Below are 11,713 nucleotides of genomic sequence, written 5' to 3' on the forward strand. Positions count from 1 at the left end.
ACACCTTCAAGACCTAAGACATACAGTAAGACCAAATTCCAAGGTCCATCGGGATGCTATGCCGGTGCCAGGGTCCTGTCAATGATATCTACAGAGTAAAGGGGGGGCTCTGAAAATATTAAATAAAAATAATACGGAGTAAATCAACCTTGGGAAATTTATAAAATAAAATAAAATAATTATAAAATTATAACCAAAAAATCAAGGAAAAGGGGTGGGATCCATAAAGGGGGAGAAGGCAGAACACTCTCCCGTCAACCTTGGAAGAGTCCATCGGATTGTGGATATGGATCAAAAGAACCCCTCCAGAATTCGACGTTCCAGAAAAGAACTTGAACTTCAGCATCCAGACTCTCCCCCTTTTTCGCTCTGGTGCAGTTCCACCCGACTTGTCCCTCCAGTCGGGTGTGCTATATCCACTTGCCCCACTAGGTGTCGTCGCTGGGAATCTGAGAAGGTCCGGATGTGGTGTTCAGTGTATTACTTGTTCTAGAACAGTTGACCTGTCACAGACTTGAATACGAAGCACATTGTGAAGGGAGGCGTCGGAGGATTCAATACATTCTCCCTCGTGTCTAAGATATCCCTTGAATGTATACTGCCAATGACCTTGCCATGCAGATCTAATTATATCTACGGAATGCGGAGCGGATCACCATTCCACGTCCAGTCCCGAGAGAGATCATGGTACACAACGTTGAACATTGGAACTGATTCAGATGTCAAATTTGAATTGAGAACCACTGGCAGCTCTGAGCTCCAGACACTGGCAGATACTCGCCTGGTACCACGATTCAGACTTGAACAACAAGCTGTTGAAACAATCGCAATACTCTTCTAACACGAGGTACACCTTGACCCCTTGGAGTCCATACTAATGTACGGAGTAGCTTCATATATCTCAAGTGGATTCTGACTCTGTTCGGAGTACAGTACACCTGAAACCAGATCCACGATGAAAGCCACCAGAGTCAACCCATCCCAATTCGGCTAGGAGTGGATACTGAGACCCAAACTATCATTCACGATCTTTTATTAAACCCGCCGAACCAACAAGAATCAGAATGCCCTACGTAATATAAGTCTATCGCCAAGACTTGAGCTTCAAGTTGTGGAAGATTAGCTCTATGTAGTAGGGCTCTGTCGGACTCCTTACTAGAATGACAATAATGACCTGAAGTCACGGTGGTATTAAGTACTCCATACTCCTTATGATAAGGAGAAATCTATAGCTCTCAGTCCTGTATCTGTATGTATGCATGTCCAATCGCTTGTTCTACCAGTAACAGCTTCCTTGTCACTGAGACACTTGGCACCAGTCGTTATAGCTCATGAGATGACCCTTAACCTTATTCTACTCCGAGTCTGGGAAGAGCCGCTCGATCTTCAAGGTTCTATGTAGACTAAGTTTCATTTATAATTGCTGATAGCCAGAAGCAAAAGACGAGCCCTGGAGATAATTCAAGTTGTGTATAAATCAGCCAAAATTTGGTATATAAGTGCAATGCATTCTCGAGGTCGTCAACTGGTGTGAGCGCATTGGACAACGCAGATCAGCACTGATCATCATGATTCCACCAATATTTGAACATTGGAGACATGGATGAGGTGGAGGAATCTCAGGCTGCTGCGCACGGACTCAAATGGTCAATCCTGACATGAATGTACATGATAAGATGTCCACGAATGTATCTCCCAGTGCCGCGGGGACAAGATACTAGTAGAGGATTCATGAGGAGCACATACTGTCGATGCAGTTCAACCTCACATGCAGCTACATAGTACTGTAGATTACATCTCCAGATATCTCAAATAAATCGGTACTTCAATGCTCAGTTGGGCATCCCTATAGAACCCGACAAGCGCCACAGAACGGAACACAGGCGGAGTACACAGACCCGAACTTGAAATGCAGATCATCGTTTCAACGGGGCTGTGCAGCAACAAGGTTTCGATATGAGATCTACACGACCTAATTGAAATCTTGGAATCTTGCACGTTGGTTAAATTGGCCGTTTTATCGGATGTTAATTTCAAGTTGGACTATCGCTCAGTACTGTGTAGTCCCAACGGACCTCGGGAGTACTGACTACTAGGTAGTTACTACTCCGCCCGGGCGTACATACTTTAAACTGCCTTACGATAAATAGTCGGAGACCTCCAGATGTCTATTGTGGAACTTCAAGACCAAACTAGCAGATATGTCTAAACAGCATCAGTTGAAGCAGATTGACATTTAGCATTCAGATGGATAATTCGCAAACCTCAAGCTGAAGTTCTCCCTTGAAGCCACCAACTATCTTGTACCTCCAGTCCATAGTCCATGTGCGGGCACTTCAAATTACATCTATAGTTGCTAGGTGACTGCCAATTAAATGACCATACTCAATTGCTAGATCTAGAACAGGCTAAACAGCTTCATTGCATGAATCACGCTCAATTCCAAGATTGGACAGAACAGATCATTAGATAGGAAGACAAACAAAAAAAAAGATGAGAGCCTCACAACAAAACAGAAGAAAAAATAAAGGATATCACAGAACAACAGCAGCAACAGGTCATTGAAGTTTTTAGGTTTTTTTTTCCTTCTCATGTACTAGACTTACTACCAGTTTCATACCCAAGTAGAGTCACAAAAAAAAGTTGAAATAGTCAGAGATAAAAAGAAATATCTTTCAAGGAGAGACAAAATTTTCACTCATTCACAGATGTATAGCAGTTAGCTTATACCCCACTGACATTTCGCTTGCCAAGGAAGCTACGGCGAGGTTTGCGAGAGTCAGGGCTATCAGGGCTCTCGTCACCGTTACCACCAGCAGTAGAGTGCGAGGTAGTAGGACGCAGACCAGCGTCTGAGGCAGCGAAGCTAGATCGAATAGTCACACTTCCAGAACCAACGGTGATACTCTTGTCCTGACCAGCACTGGAGCCTTGGTCCTCAACGAAGAAAAGTGTCTCACCCAGAGTCTCATCAGAGCCAAAGGTGGAGTGGTTGACGACACGGACTTGGTACTGCACGTCGGCGGTGGTATTGGGCACCTTGAAAGTATCGTTGAACTCAACCTCGCCGCCCTTGTGGGACTTGGTCTTGTGGATATCCTTGGGGGGACTTGCCCTGTTGCACGCGGAGAATCACAACACGCAGGTTCGCAGTAGGAGGGAAGTTCGATGCAGAGACGACAGTGATGTGCGCAGTTCCCGCATCGCCACGACCACCACCGCCAAAGACACTGAGGCGGTCGCCGTATTGAGATGCTGTGCTTCGGGAGCGACTGTGCTCCTTAGTAGGAGTGGTAGCTCCAGAAGGAGCATCTCCCAAAGCGACCGCTGGGCTCAAGCCACCACCGGTGATCCGGGGAGGAGAAGAGGGGGCTTCCTCGACAGCTCCGTCTGGAACCTCCGCCAAGGAGGCAGCATCGGAATCGCTGTGTTTGTTCTTGTGGATGCGGGACATAACACCGTGCTTCAGGAAGGAAGCACCGCGAACGACATTGCCACCAACGAATCCGACACCCTTGACGGGGGCACCGACAATCTTGCCGGGCACAGCGAAGGTGCCGGCAAAAGTGGCGGAACCCTGTCGAGCCCGGACCACGTAGGTAGGCTTGAAGAGAAGCTTCAATCGGATAGCACCAGACTTTCCATTCAGAGGCAGAGTCACCTCTTGAGCCTGGAAGGGTTCTATGGACTCAAGCTCAATTGGGGCAGCACCCAGCCAATCAGCCGAGTCACCAAAGTCCCAGTCGTATACATCGACATGGAAATTGGCCCCAATACGGGATTTGATGGGGATCTCGAAGAATTCATTCCACGCGGGGTGGAGAGTCTTCTTCTGTACCTTGGTCTTGAAAACATCCTTGTGGTCCTCGCCAATGCGGAACTTACAGTAAGGATCACTGAATCCGTTGCGGTCAGCGGAGGGCAGGTCAGCAGCGTCCAGAACATCGACACGGAGAGTTCCCATGTTGTTGATGCTCTCCTTGGGGTCGAGCTTCATCTGTACAGGAATGTAGCGAGCGCTGACAGTGACCTTGCTGACCTCACCAGAGTTGGAACGGAGAACAAGCTCGGTGGGAGTGTACTAAGAACAGATTAGTCTCAAGGCTTGTAAAGGTTTTTGCCATGCCGGAACCTACCAGGATGCGTTGCAGGGTGGGTAGAGTATCACCAGTGAGCTTGCCAACAGTGTGCTCCTCGCTGGAGTCCTTGGGATCATCCTTGTTGACCAAGCGCAGGGTGAGCTTGGAGAATTCGAGCTCACGAACGAAAGCCTCGCCAACTATCCAGAGGTTAGTAGAGATCCCAGATTCAAATTCATTGAAAATTTCAACTTACTATCAGAAGTCTTCACTGTTTGACTGTGGATCTTGGGCGAGGTGTAGGCAGGGAACATGTAGTCATCAATCAGAACCTCCAACTGCACATCTTTATGCGCCAATTGACCTTCGTGGAACTTGAATACAATGAAACCCGACTCTGTAAAAATGTTAGTCGCCGCTTTTTCTTGTTTTGCTCGGCACCACTGAGCTTACCGTATTTGCTGAGATCATCAACACCAACGTAGGTCTTGGGGACCTCCTTGAATGACCGAACAGAGGCAGTCTCGGAATCGCGAGCTGTGGCAGCACGAGATACAGTAGTGTCAAGACTGGCCCGACCGTTGGCGGTTGGCTCTCCATTCGTGACGCCGTTAGTAGCAGTTCCGTTAGACAGAGGCTTGGAGACCTTGGAAGCCTTGGAGTCCACGCTGGCAGTCTTCGAGTGGTTGCTCTTGAGAGGAGTGAGAGGGGGCTCGGAAGGAGTGCCGTCACCCTTCTGCTCTTCCTCTTCCTCCTCAACCTCATCTTCGGGGTTCACCACAGGAATAGTGGGGAAGAAGGAAACAGTGTAGTTGATATGACCCTTAGGGTTTCCAGTGCCGATACGAAGAGAGCTGGTAATCAGCTGCTTCTCATCGTCGATTTCGTACTCGCCAGTCTCAGTCTCGCGAACAAAGTCGGATGCCTTGAGTTCAGTCCAGCCAAGAGTACGGTCCTTGTTGATAGTCTCCTCATCCATGACTTCCACGCTCAGCTTCTCGCGAGCGCTGCGAATAGGAACATACACAATCTCGTCCCAGTCGGGGTTGAGGTTGTTGCGGAAGGTAACAGTACGGCCCTTGGTTAGGCCAGACAAGAGAATACGAGCGTAAGGGTCAGACTTGCCCATGGCTTCGAGGTTGCGCAGATCAGTGGCACTCTTGAAGTGGAAACGCATAACACCGATTGGATCAATGTAGCCAGCACCGCCGGCAACACTGCCCAAAGCAACAGGCTTCCATTGCAGCATCAGTTTAGCACGTCCAGCATTAGCTCCATGAAGGTGGAACCATTGCTTGCCTTGCTCTTGCATCTTGATCATATCGTTCATCTTAATCTGGTAGCGGCCAATGATGGGGTCGGCCATCAGGTCACGGTCATCCTTGATAATCAGTCCCAGCTTCGCGTTCTTGCGATCGGTAACTAAGAATTCCTTGGCAGCATCCTGGAAGATAGGGTTGTTGGTACGCTTCAACTTCTTGGTAATGTGGATTTCCTTTCCGTTCAGAAGCAGAACACCGTAGGGGTTCAGCTTGCCAACCAAACTCTTGGATCCATCCAAGTCCTTGGCCTGCTCAACAGTGAACTGAGCGATACCGGTGTTCAGCTCTGGTGGGGGCTCAGTCTCGCCGCTGTCCAGCTTTCTGCCTTCAATCACAGGGAAGAAGCGGATATCAGCCTGAATAGCACCACGGTGACGGCCACTGGACAAGACTTCCAACATGACACCTTCGTGAGTAGGCTCGGCTTCCAGTTTATCCAATCCAAAGGAAGAAGTTCCAAGTTCCTTATCCTTACGGAATTCATTCCAATCAAAGGTCTTGATTGTCAATGCGTCAGTGTAGGAGGTGATGATAACATAGATGGTTTCGTTCCAACGAGGACTGTCGGTATCCCGCTCAACCTTCGTACGGCCCAATTCTACTCTGCCATTCAGAGACACAACCGCGTAAGGATCGGGAGTACCAGCGAATTTATCGGGGTTCTTCAATTGATTGGCTCCGTGCAGAGTGACGGCAACCACGCCAATGGCTTGATCAACAGGGTTTCCAGCCAGCATCTTGGCAATTTCAATAGGGAAGACGTTCGGGTCGTACATCATGGGCTGCAAGTTGGCATGAATCTGCTCCTTGATAAAGTTCTCGAGACCGGGGATAAAGTTGATATCGAAACCGAGTAGATCACCTCCCAAGGGCTTACAGGCGTAATCGAGATCTGGCTTGTCCAAGAAACAGACATCCACACGTTCAATGTGAGGGAAAGGAATCTGCAGCTTAACCTTGACACGCATCAAACCTGAGCAAGCCATATCCTCCACAATTACATCCAGACCCTTGCTGAGAAGACCTTTACCCACACGAACCTCCAGAACGACCTTAGGATTGATCTTGTTCTTCAATTGACGAGCGGTCAAATCCATAGTGTCATTCGGGGTGAAGCTGAACTTCCAGTCCATGATAACGGTATCGGGTTCGGTCTTGGGGTAGGTCTTGACATGCTCGAGACGCGGGGGCTTGGTACCCAGGACGAAGGTCTTCAGGCGCAAACTATCGAGGAAAGCGGGGGTGGAGGTACTCAGGACCTGATCGACGGAGCTGATGATAGTATCGCAAAGAACGGGGGCATAGATAGGCCAGAACTTAACAAGGAAGCTGTTAATCCACTCGAGACTCTCGGTATCGGTCTCCAGGCGCTGCTTGGACATTTCACGGTTAACATCGTCACGGTAATTGCGGCGCACCCGACGCAACGATGTGCGGTAGTAGGTACTGCATGCCGCCATCACCATGAGGACCCAACCAATACCACCACCCAGATTGGCGATGATCCATGAGGCCAGACACGCGAAAACGATCACTCCTGCATTGTGGTACCAATCGCCGAAAAACTTATCCGACAGACGGCCCTCCAAGAAGGTTTGGTGATCGATCAAGGTCCCCTCAGCCTGTTCCTCCTCAGTGAGATCCTGGTGGAATTTTGGCGCCCACCCAGTACGATCCCGCGCCCATCTCATGTCCTCATCCTGATCGATTTTCTCGCCCTCCGCTGCATTCGCATCCTCGGCAATTAGGGTCGTTGCTGATCGGGGTGGGGGAAGGTCGTAATCTGCCTTTCCGTCATCCTTGACTGGGGGTTAGCATTCCTCGATCGCTCTCGATCGCTCTGGATCAGCTCGCGTGGGCGCGTACCTTATCTGTAATCACTGCAATTCCCTTTGGTTTCTTGTCATGGTGAAAACCCGGCGGCAAACGCTATAGATTGGGACAGTTAGTGACAATTCCCCCCTGTATTTATCTATTCTTGCGTGTTTCTCTTCATTCTTGTTTATTTCTTTTCTTATGACCAAATACGTACCGCCTGGGCTGCTGCCGCCTTATCTTCGGGCGAGCTATTAGGATCGAATTGGTATGCAGGGATACCAGCTTCTTTTGTTTCCTTAACAAGAGTCTCTTCAACAGTGTCCGGGTTCACCTTGGATTGAGGATCCTGGGTTAACTCTGTAGCCGCTTGAATGATCCCCTCCTCCTTCAACTCAGTTCTCTCCGCCTCGACAGACGCCATGGCGGCGGTTGGCACTTAATATATGATGTCGGTGGAAGCTGCGGGAAAGCTAGGGAACACTCGATTATAAGAAAAAGACCCCGAAAAGACCGGAATTGATGACTGGGGACAGTTAGTGGAAATTGGAGATCCATGGATGGTTCGATGCGGGACCAGATTGGGTGATCCGGGGGAGAGGGAGGTATGCTCACTATGTAACAGGGGATGGGATTGAGGGTGTAAGTCAACCACCAGAAGGTGTAAAGAGGAATGAAAGTGCGAAGAAGGATTTGAGGGAGAAATGGGGCCCAGGCCAAAGTGGAGAGAGGAGAAAAAAGGTAAAATGGGTGATGAGGAGAGCTCTCGGGGATAGGCGCCGCTTGCGTCAAGAAGGTCGGGTCAATTAAGGGTATCTCCGCCAGTTGAAATGTTAATTATGTTAAGTACTTTAAAAGTGATATAGTATAATGAATTTAATTTAATTTAATTAGCTTCCTAGATCCTTGAAGTGAGAAAATAGGAATAAAAAAAAGAGGCAAAAAAAGGAAAAGGGAGGATCGGCCAGGATCGAAGATCAGTGACGTAGGAAAAGGTGATACTATGATACTATACTTGGAATATGACTAGGTACAAGTATAGTATAGTACGCTTTTACGAGGACTATATAACTTAGGATTCGCTTTAGAGAAGTTAAAGATGAACTAATATCATGATTCAAAGATAGGAGTCAATAGTGAAATTATCGGAGATGAGTTTAACGACCCATAAGATAAAGTAGAATGTGAACTGGTCTCGCTAATGTCCATCCCCTCCCCCCTGTGGAACTATGGGGACTATTGATTTATTTGCACCGCCACATTCCAAGGTTCTCAACTGTGGCTCATTTCGGTGAACGAAGTACGGAGTACAGTATAGGCAACTAAATTTATTTGGATTTATGCCCGGCGGTTGTTAATTTAGTAATATTTTGCATGAATATTCTTCTATTAATACCTAGATATAATGTAGTACACGTGGCACAACAAATATGTCCGAGTGCATTCATCTCATGTACCTAACAATGAAGCAATTCCAAAAATCAATAGTTCTAGTAAATTCGGAGCTCATATCATTCAAAGTAGTACTCCACTTATGGAATCAGTTAGGTTTTCGCTAGTTCCAGGGCTGATCCAAGATCCGAGAAAAAATAAAAAGACTAACTATACCGAGGTTAATTATGATTCGTTGTTTATCTATTCCAGCCACGCCATTTTTTGGACCTATCATTTTCTACTTGGGGATTGCGTATGAGCCCTCTAGGGCTGGAGAAGAACTCCTGCTTATAAGAGATTTTTAGCCGAGAACAATCCTAGCTACTCAAACAGTATATCTAAAGAATGAACATTCAAAGAGATTGATCCCATTGTCTCAATTTATATGTACTCCAATAGAGCCCTGGAGGCATCTGGATCAGGTCTACTCCGTACTATGTAGTACTTATCAGAGTTTGCTTAGAGTCAGCACTTGAATGCAGTGGAACTCACACATGGATCTGTGTGCTAGACCCTCCAGGGCTCGGCCGAGTCTCCACATTGGTTCATTGCCGCCGATCGGCAAGTGCGGTGGACGAGAGAGATGCGATCTTCATTGACACGTTGACCTGCATAGACCACAAAGATGAAAAAAGCAAAGAAAAAGAAACTTGAACTACCCCTCTTTGCCGGGTTAGACCTTGGAATTGACCAATGAATGCAAGGTTGAATGACATCAAAGCACTGGAGGTCTGATCTCACGAGGTACCCGGGACTTGATACTACAGTACATACAACGGCTTAAATCTACACGAATTATCAACACATCCATGGATGGATTGAACACTGACACTGTATAGTAGTCTTTAGAAAGTATATTCCATGCTAAGCAACTCATGAGAAAGAAAAATGATTTTAGAACAGAAGAAAGTGATATCTGCAAGCTCGTCACATCTTGACTTCGTCGCAATACGTTCCATTTCCACTCCAGAGCAAATGGTCAACAGATTTACCGGCCCATACGGATCACACCAGCAGCCATCAGCTTCTGGATCTTGATGCGCACTTGGTCGTTCTTCATGTGCTCTTGCAAAGCGGCAGGGTCGCTCTTAGCTTGGTTCAGAATGCTCTGCATGACAGGGTCCTGGAGGATAGACATGATCTAAGATGGGGTCAGTAAATATTCAAGAAAATGTATGTTGATATCAAGAGATCAACTCGTATCAATGGATATGCATACCTCGGGATCATTCTGGATACGCTCCATGGTCTGTTGCTCAGTCTCACCAGCACGAGCACTGAACTGCGCCTCAAGACACTTCTGCTGTTGCTGCTCAATCTCACGAGCGTGGGTACCGTCATCGTGGGTACCGGCCTCGGTAAAAGTATCCAGAGCGCGGTTGTACTCCTTCATAGCAACGAGGGCCTGACCCTTACGCATGTACGCGCGAATGAACTTGGGGTCACGGCTGGTGGCCTCGTCGCAGTCAGTCACAGCCTGGGGGAAAGCCATCAGCTTGATCAAAGCGGCGGCACGGTTGGAGAAACCACGGGGATCAGTGGGAGCACGCTTGGTCATCTCGGTGAAAGCATCAACGGCAGCGGGCCAGTTGCCCTCCTGGAACTTCTGCTGGCCAAGCTCGCGGGCCTTCTCAGCCTCAGCCTCGTCGATGTAGGCATCCTTCTCGGTGGTGGCCTTGGTCTTCTCGGCGTTACGCAGCTTGGTCAGGGCTTCGGGGGTGCGGTGCTCGGTGAGGGACTTGTGGTAGAACTCGATGGCCTGGGTGAGATCACCCAGCTTCTCGTAGGCACTACCGATACGAGTGAAAGCCCTATATCATATATCACATTAGCACCATGACTTATGTTTCACCTGCTCGGGCTGGAATCATACTTTGCAATGGTCTTGAAGTCGGCACGCAGGTCACGGCCCTCCTGCACAGCCTTCTGGCAGGTCTCAACGGTACCCTGGTAGTCGCCCTTCTCGAACTTGGCAGCACCAATGTTGTTCAAGTAGGTCACGTCCTGGTGCAGCTCCCAAGCCTTCTCGTAGTGCTCAATGGCCTGGTCGAACTCCTTCTTCTTGTAGAACTCATTACCGATCTTCTTCTCCGCATCACCAGCCTCCTGGGCCTTCTTCTTAGCAATGGCCTCCTCATCCACAGGCTCAGGCTCTGGGGTAGGCTCCTTCTTGGGCTGTTGACGAGGAGCAGGCTTGGCATCAGTCATGGGGGTGTCCTGGGGCTGATCCGAAGGACCACCCTCACCGCCAAAGTTCATATCAATGCCCAGCAGCACACTCATCACCTGCAAGAAACGAGGATCCCGGATCTCCTCACCAACACTGTTGGGGTTCTGCTGGATCTTCTTGAGCTTGGCCATGAACTCGGCATCGGCCAGGAGGGGTGCGGTCTTAGGGTTGTTGGCCAGCTTCTGGAACAGGGCTGGGTCGTTGAACATGCCACCCAGACCGGCAGATGGGTCACCAGCGATTCCGTCAGCGTTAGCCTCCTCATTGATGGCGCGCTGGACGGCGCTCATTCCAGACTTTGCTTGCGCGTTCTCGGGTTCGATCTTCAATGCCTCCTCGTAAGCATCGTGGGCGGCCACTATTACAAAGGAAATTCGTCAGTCATTCGTTCCCGGCCGCAAAAAAATGTATCCCAATTCATGTTGTTTCCTTACAGAGATCTCCCAGTCCCTTATAAGCAGCTCCCTTGCGGGCGTGGCCCTTGGACCAGTCGGGCTTGATAGTAATAGCCTTCTCGGCATCATCCAGAGCTTTTTGGTATTCGGCCTGGGCAGAGTATACGGCGGAACGGTTGGAGAAGAGGATGTGATTCTCGGGTTCGATCTCGATAGCCTGAGTGAACTTCTCACTGTTATATCTCACATTAGTGACTGGGCTTCATATGGAGTCAAGACAACAAAGGCGGGGTAGGATCATACATGGCAGTGGGATAGTCCTTGGCCGAGAAGGCCTTGTTGCCTTCAGCCTTCAAAGCGTCAGCCATTATGAGAGAAATAGTGTTTCAAAAATGAAGAAAAGCAAGAAAAAAGGGTATAAAGTTGGAGGTTCACAAA

The 11,713-nt window shown here is 48.7% G+C and overlaps 2 protein-coding genes across 2 annotated transcripts; both read right to left on the bottom strand.

The window, feature by feature from the left end:
• Positions 1 to 2,724: 2,724 nt before the first annotated feature.
• Positions 2,725 to 7,640, bottom strand: N7483_005445 (uncharacterized protein; the record flags this gene model as incomplete). The annotated part of the gene is made up of 7 exons (XM_057088882.1): positions 2,725 to 3,081; positions 3,137 to 4,081; positions 4,137 to 4,279; positions 4,336 to 4,476; positions 4,533 to 7,200; positions 7,268 to 7,330; positions 7,434 to 7,640. The coding sequence occupies 7 exons, from the start codon at positions 7,638 to 7,640 to the stop codon at positions 2,725 to 2,727; spliced, it is 4,524 nt and encodes a 1,507-aa protein (XP_056948711.1).
• A 1,998-nt stretch (positions 7,641 to 9,638) lies between these two features.
• On the bottom strand, positions 9,639 to 11,643 carry sti1 (Hsp90 cochaperone STI1; the record flags this gene model as incomplete). Its single annotated transcript, XM_057088883.1, has 5 exons — positions 9,639 to 9,791; positions 9,870 to 10,461; positions 10,524 to 11,238; positions 11,315 to 11,508; positions 11,579 to 11,643. 5 exons carry the CDS (start codon positions 11,641 to 11,643, stop codon positions 9,639 to 9,641), a joined length of 1,719 nt encoding a protein of 572 aa, XP_056948712.1.
• Positions 11,644 to 11,713: the final 70 nt, after the last annotated feature.

This window comes from Penicillium malachiteum (assembly GCF_028827825.1).
Source record: "Penicillium malachiteum strain IBT 17515 chromosome Unknown utg000002l:1.0-8849297.0:1.0-8852440.0, whole genome shotgun sequence".
In the NCBI taxonomy this organism is placed as follows: Eukaryota; Fungi; Ascomycota; class Eurotiomycetes; order Eurotiales; family Aspergillaceae; genus Penicillium; species Penicillium malachiteum.